The 20,155-nt window shown below is 40.7% G+C and overlaps 2 protein-coding genes across 5 annotated transcripts in view; one reads left to right on the top strand and one right to left on the bottom strand.

Annotated features, from left to right (window-relative positions):
* LOC308093411 (vasoactive intestinal polypeptide receptor 1-like) overlaps positions 1-8,114 on the bottom strand; it is a gene marked incomplete at both ends in the record, with an annotated part of 41,100 nt that extends 32,986 nt beyond the window's left edge. The window contains 2 exons of the mRNA XM_080439746.1: positions 1,443-1,942; positions 8,084-8,114. Coding sequence (XP_080295872.1) covers positions 1,443-1,942; positions 8,084-8,114 — 531 coding nt within the window. The remainder of the gene's footprint in view (positions 1-1,442; positions 1,943-8,083) is intronic.
* A 374-nt stretch (positions 8,115-8,488) lies between these two features.
* On the top strand, positions 8,489-20,076 carry LOC308093830 (elongation factor 1-delta-like). 4 transcript variants are annotated; one of them, XM_080440202.1, is made up of 9 exons: positions 8,495-8,592; positions 9,774-9,818; positions 12,436-12,544; positions 15,503-15,565; positions 16,355-16,436; positions 16,547-16,644; positions 17,284-17,472; positions 19,148-19,342; positions 19,951-20,076. In XM_080440202.1, the coding sequence occupies exons 2-9, from the start codon at positions 9,805-9,807 to the stop codon at positions 19,987-19,989; spliced, it is 789 nt and encodes a 262-aa protein (XP_080296328.1). In that variant the 5' UTR covers positions 8,495-8,592; positions 9,774-9,804; the 3' UTR covers positions 19,990-20,076. The 4 variants fall into 4 exon arrangements, with proteins under 4 accessions (XP_080296329.1, XP_080296331.1, XP_080296328.1 ...); XM_080440203.1 differs by lacking the exon at positions 9,774-9,818 and having other exon boundaries at positions 8,489-8,592; XM_080440204.1 differs by lacking the exon at positions 15,503-15,565.
* The last annotated feature ends 79 nt before the right edge of the window (positions 20,077-20,155 follow it).

The raw sequence follows: 20,155 nt of genomic DNA on the forward strand, positions 1-20,155 counted from the left end.
GAAGCCGATGCCTAGAATCCCCCACACACTGAGAATGTGTGCGTGTGCGTCCTTCTCAGCCCCCTAAACAGATAAAGATATTCTGGATTTTTTGATTCTCAGAAACTGTTGGTCCCATCAAATATCTATTTGGCAGGTTACACCTTGGGGTCGTATGAGACACACGGCAGGTTTGAGACCATTTGGTTGGACGCTTTCTGTATTACGCCCATGACAGACTGACAGACAAACACACACACACACCACACACACACACACACACACACACACACACACACACACACACACACACACACACACACACACACACACACACACACACACACACACACACACACACACACACACACACACACACACACACACACACACACACACACACACACACACACACACACACACACACACACACACACACACACACACACACACACACACACACACACACACACACACACACACACACACACACACACACACATACACACACACACACACACACACACACATTTGGTGAAATTAATAGAAAGATATAGATATAGAAGATAGATTTACAACTAGAAAAGAATCTCCTCAGAGCACAGGTCTCCGCCAGGGCAGGTAGGTTATTGTGGGCCAGCAATGTTCGGTATTCAGTCATTATAGAGGTGAGTGGAATCGGTAGAAGTTGAAGGATTAATGTTGATGAAGTTAGTGCACAATACGCAATATGTTGATTTGTGAGAGTGTAGAATATAGTTTTGTGTTTGAGTTACTGTTAATAGTATTGTTGTTAGTAATGTGTAGTGGCATGTTATAGTGTTAAAGTCATGCAATTATTGGGTGGAGGTTCTTTAGTGGCGTAATGTGTACCGATTTGCGTGATGTTTGGACAAAATCTGTAGAGTAATATAAAAAATGTGTTTTGCAAGAATCGGCCTCCTGCTGGTGCTATAACAGGCCTATGTGAAAAATGTGGGCAGAGGTTCTACTCTGACATCCAGGGAGTTTGCATGCACAGTTTCACATCGATCGGGCCAACGGTTAATTAATTGAGCCCCCAATTCAGAAATATTTCTGGGAGCATTAAGACGGGGGCGGACCTTCTCAGAATCAGAATCAGAATCAGAAGACTTTATTGCCATGACATGTAGACATGTTAGGAATTTGGTTTGATGCAGTGGAGCGCAGTTTACAACAGGACTGGTGCAAGACAGGACAAGACAGTGCAAACCACATCATAGTGCAAACAACAAGTAATAAATAAAAATAAATATGAGAAGTGCCAAAAAGTGCCAAAAAGATCAAGTGTTCAGTTAGGACAGTCCATATAGCTCTCTGAGGTCAGGTCAGGTCAGGGGGGGGGGGGGGGGGACCAATAGCACTCAGTAGCCGGATGGCCGTGGGGAAAAAGCTGTGTGAGTGACGTGCCTTCACAGTCTTTAGTGACCACAACCTCCTGCCTGAGGGGAGCGGGCCTTAAACAGGGCCTCCAGGGGGGGCAAAGGGCAGCCAATCACCCTCTCCGCCGAGCGTATCACCCGCTGCAGCTTGGCCTTGTCCTTGGCCGCTGCAGCGGGAAACCAGATGATGATGGCGAAGGTGACGATGGACTCGATGATGGCTGTATAGAAGTTCACCAGCATGGACCTTGGGAAGTGGAGTTTCCTGAGCTGCCTCAGGAAAAACAGTCTTTTCTGGGCTTTTTTAGTGAGGGCGTCGATGTTGGGCCCCCACTTCAGGTCCCGAGAGACTGTCACCCCAAGGAAGCGATATGACTCCACTGTGGCGACTGGAGTGCCTCCCAGTATGATTGGAGACGGAGGGGGCGGGTTCCTCCTGAAGTCCACGATCAGCTCCACCGTCTTAAGAGCATTTAGCTCCAAGTTATTCCGGCTGCACCAGGAGACCACCAAGTCGATCTCACTCCTGTAAGCAGATTCATCCCCCCTGGAGATGAGTCCTACCAAGACAAGACATTTGCTTCCAATCTTTTGTTTTGATCTTGTTTAAGCAAAACTTCAGAATAAATAGAACAGCTATTTTCCACTTTTCCAGCTGTGAACCACGTGTGGACTCAATTTAGTTGGACAGCTTTGTGCTCCCATGTAGAATGCTGTTGGCCTACATAATTCTTAGTAAGAAGCCAAAACTTTTCAAATGACTTTGAAGTAGCCTAGAAAGAAGAGTGTGCTTCACTGAAAATGAAGAATGTCTTACAATCCAAAATAGCAGTAAAATAGCATCAAATTCCACAAGTAAGGCATTGCTAGCTTATATTTACTAGCTGATGATCAGCAACACCCAGGGACAAAAGGGATAATAAATAATATGGCAGGTGTATTTAATTAACTTCTTGACATTCTAGTCTTTGTGCAAATAATGTATTTGCATGATGTTGATGAGTTGGCCATCTGTCAATCTTCTGTTAGGATGCATTTGCTTGGGTTAGCACAGCTGCGATGGATATCACAGGTGCTGCTTATCTTAAAAGATCTGATGTGCAACCAACAGTATTGCCTCTTTGCATATTTGATATATGCCATTAGAGGCTTTTTATATGTTGTCAATAATGATGTTGTAGCGCAGAGGTTAGAGAAGTGGGCTTGGAACCAGGTTGATCTCTGGGAAATTAGAGAGAAACTGAGTGATGCTATCCCCTCCCCTCAACAGCTGGCAAGTAGTATCCTTGAGTGAGACGCCCTGGTGATCCAGAAGCCTACTTCATGATCAAAAGCTTGTGGTCGTAATGTCTAATGTGTGATGTACAGAAATGGGACAGGGTGAAAAGAGGTTGTCTTTGAGGGGTCCTTGAGTGAGGTGCTTAACCACTTCACCCATATTTTTTTGTATGATGAATAGTGAAAGGAGCCAATCTACAATCTCCCAACATGTCACGATGTGACGCGATATGAGCTTGTATCCCTGCTATTTCTGTTGTTTTTGTCAAATATTGCCTATAAAGACATGCCCAAAGTAAGGACATCAGATTGAAAGTGGCTGCGCGAGTGGAGCTGCTCAGAGGTCACGAGTAAATTCTTTGCCTAACATGTATAGCATAAACCCTCATTCAACAGCGTAGTACGGGTGTACTTTGAACACAGGTATGAATGTAACTGTGCCTGTGCTGTGCAAATGTGCAGCGAGGCAGTGCTGACAGTACAGAAGTTATGTAGGCTGCAGCATGTAACCCATTCCTGGATAAAGAAAGATTCAAAATCAATGGTATATTCAGTATTCAGAATTGTACGCCTTCTCCATAGCATGTTAATTCTCAAAGATTATCATTGAGAGCCTTTCACAAACAAGAGCAGCAAAGGTTCTTATGCCCACTATTGACATCTTATGGGTAAACATAGCCTGTTTATTTTTCTGACATGTTTATTTGCTCTAGCTAGCTACTGAAAGTTTGATCATCAGCTACTAATTGAGTATAATAATAATAATGGTCCAATAATTTGTATATTTGCACATACAATAAAACACGTCCTCTGCATTTAACAAATTATAAATATCAGGAGCAGTGGGCGCTACCGGGGCAGAACCCAGGTAGCAGTTAGGGGTTAAGTGTCTTGCTCAGGGACACTTCGACACAGATCGGGGCTCAAACCGGGACCTTTTGTTTCCCAGGCGGCCTCTCAACCCATTCAGCTATAATAGCTGCCCTGTGCTTGTGTGTTGCTAGTAAGCCTATCAATCAAAGTGACTGATATTGTGAAATATGGTATCAACATGCCCTGGGGGTTACAGAGACCATAGATATACGCATAAACGTGGATATTGCATTGGTAGCTGCTGTTCATTGGAACGATAAGTTTGTAGGGAGAGCCGTGCCTCCTAATGCATGCATGCCCCATGTGTATGTCTGTTGAAGACGGACAGGAACGGCTAGGGCTCCATCACAACTCACTGAATTCTCAACAGATTTTCATGTGGTTTGGTTTGTTACAAATGCCAGATAGTTTTGTTATGATATTAGGATACTTGGCTAAATACAAAATGTGGGCGTTCATACCAAAACACATTATCTTACATACAGTGGATAGTAAGTAACGGTTTTAAAACAGAAAACTAGTTTTAGTCTCAAGTACTTAGAGTCTAAGTACAGCTAAGTCTAAGTCTTAACTATTTAGTCTACACTGTTTGACCGCACCCCAGTATCAGTACTGAAATATACTGAATAATTTCAGTAGATATGTAGATGTAGCTTGAGATACCATACGCTCTACTTTATTTTAGATGCTGCAGGCCCAATACGGGAAGTCGCTGTTGATAAGTACAACTCATCTGCTTGAACATCATCATATATAGATAATGTGAGTACAGTATTATCTTTCTCTTTATCACAAGTCTGTTCCTGTCAGTCATGAGTCATGACTCATATCTTCTGGCCACGTGTATGTGCTATATATATTTCAGAACATGCTGTGTGACAATCCTGTTTTCAGGAGCTCGTGCTTGCTTGCAGAAGGGTAAATCAACTGAAAGACCACCACCCCACGAGACTAGAGGATAGCTTTAATAGGATCACAACAGAAGGTCTACTTAATTCACAACAGTATGCCTACGTAAACATAATATGGCCTTTGGTATCGTCTGCAACATCTCGACGTGCTGTAATTTATATATAGCCTATTCAGTTCACTATCAATGCAACTTCATATGATGAACCAAACGATAAATCATATGATGTTCCAAAAAAGGGTTGAATAACTATGAGTCACATTTTAGTGCTGCTCCTATAACTTTCTTTCTTTTTTTCCCCTTAGCATTCTTTAATTGAGTGATTGAATACTATTAGACAGAAATGCAAACAGCACGAGTACAGTCATACACTTGGTCTAAAGGGATTTACACATAAAAGTCCTAGTAGACTTTTTATTGAGGTCCAATGTATTCAATTCATTAACATAACATTCATTTTCACAGTATTCTACTGTTTGCTCCTAGCATGCCCATGCCATAGCACTTATGTTATGTGTACAGTATATTGCTTAAAGTTCATCTGCAGAAGCTGTTAAGGTAGGGGAGAGCAATCTTCTTATACTTTTGCCCACCAGATTGGACTCTAACCGCACACCGCACATGAACTTCAGTCTACCCTGCCCCTTGGACTATGACCTGTACATGTACAAGATCACCAGATTGACATGTATTTGGCTGTGGACCCCTATTTGAAAAGTTTTCTAGCAGGGACCCCCATAAGAGAAGATTTCAAGATTTTTCAACATGTTTAAAAAATGCAGCAGGAGTGAGCTTGAAAGATTGTCTATTTTCAAATAGCCAAAAAATTAAAGTAGGTCTTAAGTGTTTAAAACGGTTCCTCATTTTTCTGGGGACACCGAACCCCTTCAAGGACCCCTGGGGGTCCCCAGGCTTGGACCCCCACTTTGAGGTCCATTCAAATGGTGTCAAACACAACAGTTGCATTCCTCAACTATGCTCCAGAAAATCTACTCCCAAACATTTCATTCAGCATGTTAAATGCTCCAATACTGGTAACAGCAAATATTTCAACCATGCTTTTACTTTTCTTTTCAAGATCTTTTTTATTGGTTTTTAGTACAAGGCCCAGGGGCAAGCATACTGCACATACAAATCTTTTCATATTGTATCACAAAAAAAGACAAACAAAATGTACATATACTACATACCCCTATCCCACCCTCCCCCCACCATGCTTTTACTTTTAATGGCTATGTGGTAGGCACTTAGACATATTCATGCCTGAACTTCAGTTCATAGCCGTTGGTTCATTATGGCCTGACTTACATGTCTTACATGCCTGTGCCTGAAAACAAATATGTACAGGCACAGGCATGTCTTTATTGGCAAGGGAATATTCTATTCAATAACACCATGTTAATATCAGTTAAAGCAGGTTTCTCACCATGACCAGTTAAGTAAAAAAAACATTTGCCCTCATTTTCCTTGCATCCAGGATGACTGAAAAAATATGGCATCGAACTTAAGAACAAAATGTAGATGGATTAAAGTTTTAATAAGAATACCAAACTCTTGTAACCCTTCACTCTAGTCTTCAGCTGTGTTTTTGCGAATTATAATTGCATGCGTGCAAAATGTCAGCTGTGCAAAAGATGTCATTTCTCTGCTTTACTTTACACTTCAGCTCACATACAGCAACTGTTAATTACTGTTGACCTAGGTCACTAGTAATTAACCTAGCCTACTTGTGATGTTGACAATCTAGCTATTTTTGGATTATTATTTTTTTGCAATATAGCTGGGAGCCCATCAAATTAAAATACATCTGTTTTGAGATGTTAAGTGGACTCGAAAATTTTCGTTTTTTACTTAGTTTTAAAGTTAATTATGCAATAATTAGGCAGTACAAAGTTAGGATTCTTCATATTTAATCTGTTTTGTATACATACTGAGAGAAATTGAGAATAGAGTATTGCATCTGAATGGAAAGCATATCAATAGAAATGATAAGTCACTTAATACATTTACTTAAGTACTGTACTTAAGTAAAACATTTTAGTACTTTTTCCACCTCTGATTCTGCGTCATTTATTATCCTATCTGGACCTTTACTGTATCTGGGCCTGGACAGGTCAATGAGGATACGTTACACTGCCCTCTACGGGCCGATGGGGCAAGATCATTTAATTCAAACCTCAGTGATCAAATCAAAACAGTAGGCTACTTCAACAACTGCTGCAGTAATACAAAAATGCAATAATTCACTGTAATAACATCATGTTAGGGCGTGATAAGGACGACTGATTAAAGGGATATTTCACTTTCAAATAAAATAAACATAAGAAAATTTAATAAAATATAAATGAAAAAAGTAATGGCAAAATCACGCATTAGAAGGACATTCTAATGTGTGAGGGCGCCGTGATTTTTCCATAACTTTTTTCATATATATTTTATTTATTTTTTAATGTTTAATGTTTATTTTATTTGAAAGTGAAATATCCCTTTAAAGGGGTATTTCACTTTCAAAAAAACTTTGGGTCATTTTGGGTGCGTTCGGATATTGCACACCGGAGCGCACTCGCCTATTAGTTTGTATTGGCCAGTGCGCTCAGTGCTGTATTTCCGAACGCACCCTTTATCGTCTACTCAGGCTTTTGTGAGCCCCCCCCGACAGTTTTGAAGTTGCTTTATTCAGTATTTAGATATTTGATATTCATTTTATCAGACACGCCCCCTTCCTATACAAACCCATTATAACTTCAAACTAATTTTTAACATGTTAGATTCATCAAAAACACCCATCCTTGGTTCTGGTGACTCACCCTACCCTCCTAATACGCGAGGGGGCCATGTTTTTTTGATAACTTTTTCCATGTATTTTATAAATTTGTTCTATTGTATTTCATTTTTTTCATTTTCCAATTAAAAAAATAATAAAATAAAATTAAAGTTATCGAAAAAACACGGTCTCCTCGCGTATTAGGAGGGCAGGGTGAGTCACCAGAACCAAGGACGGGTGTTTTTGATGTATCTAACATGCTAAAAATGGAGTTTGAAGTTATAATGGGTTTGTATAAAAGGGGGCGTGTCTGATAAAATGAATATCAAATATCTAAATACTGAATCAAGCAACTTAAAAACGGTCTGGGGTGCTCACAAAAGCCTGAGTAGACGATAAAATGACCCGTTGTTTTGAAAGTGAAATATCCCTTTAAGCACACAAAGTATGAGTAATATTGTTTGTGGGAGTCATCATCACGCAAGCAACTATAATTTATGAATACAAATTCATATTATCCACAAGAACAATAACAGCATAGTGAAAAACAACAATTCACGTCAAATTGGATCTTCTTTAGAAAGCCATTCGCAAAAAATCTTCTCACCGGTTTTCTGCTGTGGAAATATGGGAAATGTAGTTTTCTGTCAAAACTGGCCCCTACCATTTTTTAAAAGTACGCTGGGAATCGGCAGCAAAAATATGTTGCCCTTTTTACATGTTTCACTAATTCATACCTATTAATATATGTATGTACTTTTTTTCGTGTTTATTCAATAATTTTACAGTTTATAAATACTATTATTATAGCTATAAATTCAGGAAAACTAGCCGCCACCCCCCCTCCCCTCTCTTTTTGGGAAATAATATGCTGACGCCCCGTCTGTGTTCTGGTCAGCGTTGCCATGTCCGCATATTATAAGCGACTTTGGGCTTGTTCTAAAGTGTGTAGTTGCTTTATTTGGACTTGTTTAGTTGTTTCCTAAGTGTTGTTTGAACCAGTGGTTCTCAAACATGTTCATGTCAAGGACCCCTAAATTAATATGTATTTGTTCGTGGACCCCCATCTGAAATAGTGTTGTGCACTGCCAGCCAGGGACCCTTACCAGATTTGTGTTGTTAAAATGTTTCAAAAAATATTCTAAATTTTTCTTAGATTTTGTTTTGTTTTGTTGAAAATCGGCTATTTTCATATAGTCAATGTAGGTACCACACTCTTGTTGTACGTAACGCGCTTCTTTTGGGCTTGTTTTCACAGACCTGGCTGCTTATTTCTCTCACAAAACCTGGCAACATTGTGTGCTGATTCTCTTCGCCCATCGGATTAAAGCTGAGAGCAGCCCAACAGTTCATTGCACCGCTGTTAACGTCGATTAAAACCAACTGTAAGTCGAGTAAACACATATATTTGTACGTATGGTGTATGAAAAACATACATGTTGCTTTTTAAACCCGAAAGGTGCTTTTGAAATATGCGACTTTTTGCGCCACGTGGCTTTTTCTGAACAACAAGTTCGTGTAACATAAGCTGTCAAAACTTGTTGAGAGAAGTTCCTCCTGTCTCTTGGAAATGATAAATAACAGACGGAATGCATGGCAAATGCATCTCTGTCAATTAAATAATAATTATTATAACGGCTTTTGTTGCCGACGTGTTTACGAAAACTTTTCAATTCGGTTTATTATCTGACTAAATGTTTCGCATGTATTGTCTCTGTTTCTCCACTGGGGATTGGGTTAAAAAGGCTGCATCATCAGCTTCCCTCTCCAATAGTAGCACTAAATGAGTGCGTTTTCTAAACTATTGTTGCTTTTCACAGGTGTAAAGTAACTGTAAAGTACATTTACTCAAATACTGTACTTAAGTATAATTTTGAGCTACTTTTATTTCCAATTTTCAATACTTTATACTTGTTCTACTCCACTACACCTCAGAGGCAAATATTGTACTTTTTCGTCACTATTATTTTTAAGTTACTTTGCAGATATTAATTATTATATTATAAAACATACATTAACCACGTAAGCCCTATTTTATACATAGTTGATAGGCTATTTGAAAATAGCCGATCTACAAGCTCACAACAAGTTGTGAGCTTGTAGATCTGCTATTTTCAAACATTTTAGTACTTGTACTTTTGGTACTTTAAGTATATTTTGATGCCAATTCTTTTGTACTTTGTACTCAAGTAACATTTTGAACACAGGCAAACTTAAGTACAATACTTTACTAGAGTACTGTACTTCTTCCAGCACTGGTTGCATTACTAATTTCTGTGAGGGTGGATATTATTCACTGACACAGCAGGCGATCGAGCATTCACATTATGTAAACGTCTCTCTATTGATTTGGCTGTTTCAGATAGATTTCCTTGATAGTGACGTTTAGTGGTGTGTGAAAGTGATTTATAAATGTTTTTTCTCATCTAGCAGTTTCTAGTCTTATTTTCTTTACGCACACAACTGTTTCCACTCAAGGTGCTTGGGTGTTCTTGCTAATGTTACATCTCATGTAAATTATATATATAATTATATGAATTGCACAATGCATATTTTTGGATTTCAGTATCCATTCCAACTATACATAATCCAACGACATGCCAAAACAAAGGTGAGCCCAACAGTTTTAATTGTTGGAAAAGTTGCGCTTTTTGATGGCTCCCAAGATAACGCCTGGTCAAACTATTTTATTCCTTTTTTTTACGCATTATAACCTTATATTCTCGTTTATAATTTTTCATCAGGCGTGTGATTAATACAAAGCCATGTTTGTTTTTGCCTTTTGAAAGTGAGAGATTGATCACAGATCTCTTGAAGCGTCTGCCTGGAAACCTGGAGAATAATGAGATCCTTTATGCTGCATTTTGTTTAATGCTATCCATTTTTTCTCCTTTTACAATCCTCAATTAAATGGGCAAGGCAAAATTTGAATAATTCCTTCTGCAAAAAACATTTGAAGTTAAAATAAAATGTACCCCTTTGGGGACATTGAGATTGATCAAAAAATAGGTCGGGGCAATATGGACAAAATCAATCAAATTTTTTACCAAGTACCTCTATCGATAATGGCGTATCGACGATAATATATTCATTTTCTTAAAACAATGTCAAACATTTTCAAAAATTGTGAAACTAGCCAATCTTCAAGCTCAAAACGCACACGTTTGTGAGCTTGTAGATTGGCTACTTTCTAAAAAAAAAAGTTAAGTATAAAATAAGGCAACCAGCAAAAGACAACATGTATGCCATATCACGATATAAGATTGAAAATCCCAGACGATATCCAGTCTTATATCACAATATTGATATACAGTATTGCCCAGCCCTAGATCAGAATGTCCCCCTGTCTCCCACCCTTCAAGCCCACATTGACATCACCAATAGAAATTCTCCTGTTTCAGAGATCACGTCTCATTTCCCCTCTAGGCTCTAACCAGCGAGTTCACCGTGGTACTAACTTCACGTTGAACTAATGGCCTAGCTTCTACCTGTTGCTTCTTAACTTCTCTCTCTCTTCTTATGTTACGCAAGCTTGAGTAGAGAAGAGATCCCTTATAGTAAGCAATGGATCAAACTTTGCCAAACCGCCAGCCTGGAGGAGCCCCCCAGAATGCTATACCGATCAGGGTCAGGCAGGGCAACGGCCCCACTCTGGAGAGGGGCAACCTGAACGGCGATGACCTCCACTTTGGCAGGAGAAGAAACCGTACACGCTCCCACCACTCGGAGAGCCAGGGCTCTGGGGCCGAGGAGGAGAGGCTGGGGAGTTCCTATGAGGCTCAGGCAGCCGGCTCCTATGAGCCCGGCAATCAGGCAGATCGCGGCTGGTACAACCGCAGCACCTATGAGCAGGCCGAGAGCAACTACCAGCGCAGGCTGGCGGCCAACAACGGGGCGCAGTCGTCCTCGCCCAGGAGCCCAGGCAATAGGGGTTCCCATAACCGCAGTATGACCTTCCAGCGTTCCAAACAGCCCGACGGGGACCAGGAGAACCCGGCCCGCGTCACCGTTGCAAAGTCCCCTGGTGCCCACCGCCGCCAGGGCTACAGGGGACGCAACCGCACGTCCTCTGAAACAGAGGGGGGCAAGGGAAGCAGGGGGCCATACCGGAGGAAGAGGGGCCACTCGGAGACGGAATTCATCGTCAGACCCAGATGGGACAAGTATGAAACAGGGAATGGGAGAGACCTGTTTGAATTCTGTCTGTCTGGTTTTGTTTTCTGTTGTGATTCATATATAGTTTTTATATATTTTCGTTACTGTGGTGATAATGTTAACCGTTTTATTTTTGTCTGTCTGCACTTTTGTTTGGCTCCTCCTTTTAATCTATGCTAACGATTGTTTGGGTTTGATCATTGATTTTATTTTTAGATTCTGATTTGTTTGTTATGAACAAACATTTATATTGCATTTATATTACATATATATTTGGCTCTGATTCAGAATACAAAATGAGGCCATGTAACTTATTTTGTAATGTAGAGTGCGTCCACTTACTGGGTTTGATGTCCATACAGTTTGAGTAACCCTCTGCAATTATCTGGGGGACTGTTGGTTGGCGATGACCAACCTTTTGTTCTGCATAATCCAGAGTTTGCAGACACGGCAACTCTGTTTCACTGAGATAGATTCCTGACTGCTGCAGTAATCCATAAAAATAAGTGTAATGTAAAAGAAGAGCACCTGTTTTAAAGGCCCTTTCTGATTCTTTTAACTGTTATTTTTGATAATCGTAAATGTAAAGATGCCTCTGTTCTTACCGTCTAAATGTGTGTGCATGCATGGAGTGGTCAGTGTGTGATATTTTGTCATTGGGAATGGGACTCCACTCACCAACAATATTATAATATATTTTACAATGTTCAATCCGATGTCATTACAAAAACTGTTCAATGTGATGGTTGCTTTGGAAATGTTTAATTTGGATTCATGTTGTTGTGCATCATGCTTTGATTTGTCTCTCCCTCTTCCTACCGCAATCCTGTCTTTGGCTCTGCATGGCTGTTTGGATTGTAAAGCTGGTATAATAATGGTCATCATCATGGGCCAGCATCTAATTAAGCTACGCATTGTCACTCTTGCGCTGTGGTGGTTGCTCTGGCTCATAATTGAGTTCGAACGTCAATATATATCTTAATGGATGCTTTATATGCATAGGCACATAAATGTATTCTAGTTTTTATAACACTGATGTGCCATTTCTCACTCTGTGCGTCTTCCCTCATCAGTGCCAACATGAGTGGAGTGCAGTGCCTCGCCACGGAGACTGTCTGGTTTGACAAGCCTCGCTACGATGACGCTGAGAGGCGCTTCTACGAGGGAGCTAACGGGCCACAGGTAGGAATAAATGTCATGCTCCTGAAATATCCTGATTCTTAGTTCATTCATTAAAAAGCATATACGGTCAGTGTAATATATTTTTTTCGTATTGTCAATGTCAATACAGCCTATGAATAGTCGAAGGCCAAAAACTGAATTTCTCCTAATTACAAATAAAAAATATGGGCCATCTTGACAAAACAAATACAACTCAAAAAGTTTTTAAACTAGTCCCAGAGCCGTACTGTTGTGTTGGTCAGTGTAATTCCTCATTGTGATGAACTTGGGCATGATAATTCTTCCTGGAACAACTTCATGAAGTGAGGGTGGATGCGTTCAGAATGTAAACACAGCAATGTACCTGGGCTGGGACTGAGATAGAAAAAAGATTTGCCATTGCTTGTAAATGTTTGTAAATTACAAGTTCATCGCGATGATGTATTACATGGATCAAAGCAACAGTACAGCTCTGGGACTTGTTTTTGGAGTTCAGTGGAGCTTTAGGATAACCCTAAAGGATATGAGTTACTGTAAAAAAAAGAAATATAATTTTAGTTAATTAAGTTGACAAAATGGCCACACTTACATTTTTGTGTCTGCAAAGATGTTGACAAAAACTTTATACAAAATTGCATCGGCCCTATCGTTTAGGACAATCTAGTCTAATCAGTCTAACTTAAGAAATGTAGTCAAACTCAATTTGAGATTGTACTTCAAGGGTGCTATTGGCATTAGGGGCCATCTTGGATCCGACATGCTTGTCTGCCTGGCACTGCTCCATGCTTTATGTCCCATCGCCAGCAGCAGCGTCTGTTACAGTCGCTGGCCTTTTAGCAGTTGTTACATCATCGCCTGTCTTATGCTCGCTGGTCACCTAGCAGCTGCGTGTGTGTGACATTTTAGACGCTTAATTTAAGGAGCTCAGCTGAGTTGGAGTGAGAGGACAGCGGTCAGGTGATTTGGCAGCTGTCCCTGCTTTTTAAACTCTCCATGCGCTGTCAGGGCCATGACCCAAAAAAGTTTGGGCTGTCCCAAACAAACCCATGGATTAAAGTTCTCAGTCGCCACGACTGATTTCAGTCATTTGGATTCCATACTATGGAAGCATGTCACTCACCAAGAATAGGATATCTACAAGCTAACAACGCGTTGTTAGCTTGTAGATATCCTATTTTCGGATATAGGTTATTTTAAGATTAAAGAGTATTTGAAGTGGTCAAACTAGTGATAGAATACATGTTCAATCTTCCATAAATAAAACTCCAATGATCTCGGATATTTCATCAAAGCAAAGATTAAAGCCTCAATCTGCAATTTCTTCAACTGGCTGGCTGTATGGCTACCAAAGCATTATAATTATTTGACATTTTGCTTGTTTATGAAACGGAGCGCTAGTGTGTGTGTGTGTGTGTGTGTGTGTGTGTGTGAGGCTCCTTTCACGCTGTTTCACAAATCACAGATAAGGACTTAACCTTTTATTTTGCTTTAATCCCATGCAAACCACTTATGAGTACCGGTATGTCTACTTCTATGGCTGTCCAGTCCGCTGTCTTTTCACGCTGTACTGCATCCTTTGTCATGGATAACGATACTGTGTGATGTAGACGGTTGTCATATTGCCCCCCCACCACTACTAGTACATAATCTCAAGGAAAACTGTCCCCCAAAACTGTCGAATCTGCATAAAATATTTGGGTTGTATTTGAAATAAATACTGAGTGGTTAAAATTGTAAGTGTGAGTGGACCCTGGACCACGAAGAAGCCAAGTTGTCGCCTGGGATCAGAGGGCATAGTTTGTGTAACATGTTCACCTGCATATGTTCACCTGCATACCACAGACTTATATTTCACAACTGCATAAGCCCAAAGCTGACATTTGTTTGCTTTTGTGTGTTTGTGTGTGAGAAAACGTGCAGAGTGTGCATATTTAGCTATGGAAACTTTCACGTTTATGATTAAAATCATATTCACTCGATTAATTATTTTGCTGATTGTGGCAATCATGATTAGGAATTATTGATGATTATAGTCTGTGCTAAAGATGATTCTATCATTTTTATTGCCTTTGTTATCTCCACCAGGCTAGACGACCAGAGATTATGTTTTGCCTTGTCCTAGTCAGGCTCCATTGATGTATTATGTTAATGTGTTACGCTGTAGTCTAGCCATGCCACTCATCTAATTTCACCGATGCTTACCTGCTTCCTGTGACCTCCCTCGTCATGGCATACATTTGCAATGCTGTTTGTATGTTTTTAACATAAAAGCTATCTTTTGGGGGGTATAGTATTCTATATCCATTCATCCAGCACTTTTCAAAACTTGTTGTGTCCCTGATTGAGGTCAGACATTCCAGCTGAACCGGAATCGGTTCCATCACATTTGGAACCGTTTCCAGAACCGTTTTTTATCACACTGTCAGAGCTGGTATGTGGACCTAACGTCTGCTCTACAATTACTATACCATTGGTTCTCAAACATTTTAATTTCAAGGACCACCATAACTCTGAGAGTGTACAAATGGTCCATTACTCCATTTGGTTCCATTTTGTACTCTCTGAGTTGCAGTCCTGTAAGGTTTCATTTGGAACCCCCTATAGGAGGGAACTGTTAAGGAACCTAAAGGATCCCAACCCAAGGCTGCTATCATGATTTATTATTATTTTTTGTCCATAGCCGTTTATTCTCTTAGCTGTGTTGGTTACACTGTGTTTCCTGTTTCTCTGCCTGTATTCCTGCAGCTAATAGTAAAGCCAAATGTACACTTCATTGCACGATGGTGTCACTAGCTGAAAACAATAGTTGTTAACTTGAAAATCACTTTTCTCCGGCAACTGACGCTGCTGTACGACTAAGTGCAAACCAGGCTTAAATGTGTAGCTAGGAGTCCTAGCGTCGATGTACAAAACATCAGTTTTTGTATTTGTGTCTTCCCCCTGCAACCTCACCTGAACCCTGTACCTGAACGGGTGCAGGGGAAGACAGCCCTACAGGCTACAGACGCCCGGAAAGGGCGTCCGAAACGCCAGCACAGAAACGTAAGTCTTCTCCTTGAGCACACTCAAGTGTGTTCCTCGGTGTGGGCCTGGCTGGGCATGCTGCTTGGCAGGGGCAGATGACCAGCTCTGGGTTTGGTTTGGGTTTGGCTGGCCTGTCTCTGCTGCTAGCCTGGAACGGAGTGTGCCGCTTCATCACAGGATCCCAACGGTCTTACACAAAATCAGCTTCATAACGCTGGTGGTCACTAGCTCATCTAAAACCTTATAACGGTGTTTTTTGTTCAATCTGTGCATTGTCTTGTCTTGTGTGATGATGATGATGATCGTATGCTCATCAAACAATTGATGCTGGAACCTGACTTTTCAGCCAAGAGTTAATTTGCATGCTGGATTTGTGATTATGATAATGCAAGATGTTTTTTTTGGGGCGTTGTGTGGATTTTTTCATTAACCACTTTCAACATTGCATCCCTATTTTGGGCGTGATATTATAGGCAAACCATTTTCTGAAATTTTCAATTTGTGAAAATACCAAATCTATGAGCTTATATGAGCTGTTTAAACTATTAGTTGTACGACACAGTATATAGGTTAAGTGGTTAATGGTTTAATTTGTGCCCAGTATTATGTCAATCATCCATACTGTATGTTGCACATCCTCAGCCCTGCATGGCGTGTTGAAGCTCGTCCTACCCGTGTGACTCTCACCAACACTTAAACATGACACATCTTCACTCAGACTTGGACTGGATCTGAACCTAGAAAAATTTCCCATTGGGCCAACCCTGGCCTACGTTTAACGCTTATTGAATTTGTTTTTGTCCACAGTCCTCCTCACATGCCGGAGGAGACCCTGAATTGATCTCACGCATGAAAAGCCTGGAGGTGGAGAACCACAGTCTGCACAAAGGTGTGTGTATAAATAATTGACCTCTTCTAGGTCAGTCAGTGACCACTTGTATTTGTCAGTTGCATACTGTACTTGTGCTCTTCTTAAACTACGGTGTCTGTGATTGTCAGTTGTGGAGGAGATGAGGGCGTGCATGCAGAGGCTGGAGACCAGAGTTGGCATGTTGGAGAAGAGCCCCGGCAAACCTGCAATGATCCCATGCACCAAGGTTGGTCACAGAGAAAGACCTTATCAGTTTGTCCTTGTTTACAGTTCTATCTGGGAACTTAGTAGCAGCTTTTAAAATGAGAACAGCTAACCGTCAGAGCTATCTGCATCAGGATGTGTGCAGGTCTTAAAAGGTCTTACATTGAACTTTAGAATAAAAATGAAATGGACATATGCACTTGGTCTGACTGGGTTAACCTGTATATTCTCTATATAATAAGTGCAATGTACATTCTATAACCAGTAAATATGAACATATCTATCGCCTAAGAAGGGATATTCGTAAGTACAGTCTTAACACATTGACTGCCAATCACGTAGATCTACGCGAACCGCTTTAAAGCCGCCACGTGCCAATCGCGTAGATCTACGTGAAGTGAATTTTTTTTTAATGTTTTCTTTTTCCAATTTCACCCAAAGACCAAGGAGATATGATTAGTTGAAGATCTAGACTCCTATCCACTTCCTTGTTAACTTAAAACTTAAAAATGCTGTATTTCGGCTCCTGAGTACTTTTTTTTTTCCAATGAAAAACTCTGGCACTGGCTAAAAAATTATGAAATAATTCTGGCAGTCAATGTGTTAACAGTGAATATGAGTAAATCTATCAACAATGAAAAGTTCCCCTCATTCTCCCCAGGCTGCCCCAGTACAGCAGGTGAAGGTAGAAAACGGTGATGATGACGACCTCGACCTGTTTGGCAGCGACGAGGAGGAGGATGCCGAGGCGGATCGCCTCAAGCAGCAGCGTGTGGATGCTTACCAAGCCAAGAAGGCCAACAAACCCGTCCTCATTGCCAAGTCCTCTATCCTGCTGGACGTCAAGCCTGTAAGTATCCCCCTGCCCATGTTGACCTGCTATTATCTAGTCTCTACAGTAGCTGAAACCACAAGGCATGCTGCTCTGTTGGCTATACCAGTTGGTCTCTCAGCTAGACATTTCACAGAAGCCAGTGTTTCCCATGCATAGACCTGTCAGACATGGACTACATTTGTAACAAAACAATCCACCCTCAAAAATGTGTCTTATGAATGATGTTATGGTTCTATCTGTCTAATAATCGCTACAGTATGTTGCAAGTTAGTAAAACCGCTTGACTAGGCACTCCTCTGTCCCTCTCTCTCCTAACCGCTCCCCCCCCCCTCCCCTATCACTCCTTCTCCATCTCCCCAATCCCCCCATTGCTCCTGGGCCTCAGTGAAAAAGTAGTTGGGACATGTTCTCAACTGCTGTTGACTAATTTAAAAGAGACACGGCTAAAAGGAAAAAGGCATAATGTCAATACCACTCCCAGTTTAGGCGAGGGGTAGAGCATAAAAAGGAATTCTAATTGGATTTGGTTCAAAAATACATTTAACAAATTCAGAACCATCAAATACTTGTCTATCATTCACCTACATGTCAAAACTGAAATTGGTGTGTAAATATGAAAATAATGCATGAATAGTCGAGTTACTTCCTCCTTGTCCTTTATTTATTAGGGATTACTCACTACCATTGTTGGATCACATCAATTGATCTCGTAAAGTGCATCTTTCATACAATAATTGACATTACAAGACTAATCCCTTTTTGCTCCGTCATGTCAAGTCCAAATAAAAAAACAACCAGAAAATCGATTCTAGGTTTAAAATAAAAACGGAACCATTTCTTACGGTTCATGAAAAAGAGTGAGGCATTGTTATGGAGATAGTTATTTTTTACCAAGTCTGAAAGTGTAACTTGTGCATCAGGAGGTCAGGAGATGTAGGGTGTTCTGGCGTGGTAAAAATAGTGAAGGATTACGGATGGATGGGTGAGTGACATTTGACGCATTTTTCATTCTAGACTTGAGCTGTGTGAAATAACCAAACGATGACCTGCTCTATTTAAACATGGGCTCAATGTAACATTACACAGACTTTGTACTGTAGGAGCTGGCTCTGTAGCGTGTCAATGTCCAGTCCCACTGGTTCTGACATTTGCTTTCTCACATACAGCTCCGGCAGGTAATGTCTAGATAGTAAGTTCAGGGTTGCAGTGCACGTGTAAAATCAGCTGTAGAAAGAGGATGTTCATGTTGGAGCCAGCAGGGCAAACAGAGAATCAGTGTGGGGAAAAATACCAGCTCTCCCATTACTAACTGAAGCTGCACAAATATAATTGTTAATTCCTAAGCCAATAATTTGATTTCCAGCGGAAAGCTGCTAATGTATCCAGTAGGAAACTCGAAGGAGTCTCTTTGAGTCTCCTACCAGAAATACACCCGGTCATCAAATTATTGGCTCAGGAATGCTTTAAAAAAATCTGATGAATTCAAGGCTTCATGGGGTATGTAATTGATAGAAACTATTCCTTTAAGTCATGGCAACAGTGGAGGGTAGTGGTCGTTTGGTGCCCATCAGAATGTATTCGAAAGGTGGGATTTTGGTTGTTGGAAATTTGAAAGATGTGAGGATTGGCCTGATGACTAATAAAATAGGGCTAATGTATTTAGTCTTCTTTCTTCTTCTCTCTCTACCAGTGGGATGATGAGACGGACATGGTGGAGCTGGAGAAGTGTGTGCGCTCAGTGGTGGCTGACGGCCTCCTGTGGGGACAGTCAAAGCTGGTACCCGTGGGCTACGGCATCAAGAAGCTGCAGATCGGCTGTGTGGTTGTAGATGACAAGGTCGGCACAGACCTGCTGGAGGAGGAGATCTGCAAGTTTGAGGACTTTGTAAGCACTCACTAAAGCCTCAACACAAGACCGTGTCGCTCAACAAAAACTTATCAATGTCTCAACTCGACAATAAAATGCTTGAGCAACATGGTCATAAAGTTTTACATTTAAATACATTTTACTTGACCCCCCTCCATTCCCTTTCCACTCTCCGTACTGTCAAATAAAGCAGAAATTACTTAAAAATGCATTTTAGAAGAATGATGTTCAGGAGAACTGAAACCATGGGAGACACCTGTAACGATCACTTTTCCAGAACTTAATCTGATATTTTTTTCCCCTCTACACCAAATGTCATCGGTGAAAATAGCTGCTCTACAAGCTCCAACACCTCACAATGCAATGTGTTGTGAGCTTGTAGATCAGCTATTGTTACAGAATGTTCCCCTCAGAATAGGGATGCTAGGGTTCAAGTGGTTAATAACAGAAGAAAGGTTCACAGGGGATTTCCAGCTATTCTGTAATGAAATGTTTAATTCTTGTCATAGAATAAATTGTATAGAAATGCTATTGAAGCCATCCTGTGATGAATCATTATCTATAATCAATTCAAAATGGACTCTCACAAAATGTTGATTGTTGACATTGTTTTTCTTCTGTTTCAGGTCCAGAGTGTAGATATTGCTGCTTTCAACAAGATCTAAGCTGATCTCTCTGCCTGCTTCACCAAAGTGGTGTTGCTGCTCTCAGTTTTTACGGTTATTAATAAAATGCCACACTTTGAGCACAAACATCTGTCCATTTTTCCTTTTTCCTTGTTGAAATTCAAGTTTTTGCTCAAATTAAATATCCTGTACGTAACCTTGCTGC

The sequence above is a fragment of the Gymnoscopelus braueri genome (genome assembly GCF_963280865.1).
Source record: "Gymnoscopelus braueri genome assembly, chromosome: 10".
In the NCBI taxonomy this organism is placed as follows: domain Eukaryota; kingdom Metazoa; phylum Chordata; class Actinopteri; order Myctophiformes; family Myctophidae; genus Gymnoscopelus; species Gymnoscopelus braueri.

Excerpts from the sequence above, each read along its gene's own strand:
- LOC308093830 (XM_080440202.1), top strand. Across the intron at positions 16,645-17,283 it reads CAATGATCCCATGCACCAAG|GCTGCCCCAGTACAGCAGGT; the intron begins GTTGGTCACAGA and ends CATTCTCCCCAG. Across the intron at positions 17,473-19,147 it reads TCCTGCTGGACGTCAAGCCT|TGGGATGATGAGACGGACAT; the intron begins GTAAGTATCCCC and ends TCTCTCTACCAG.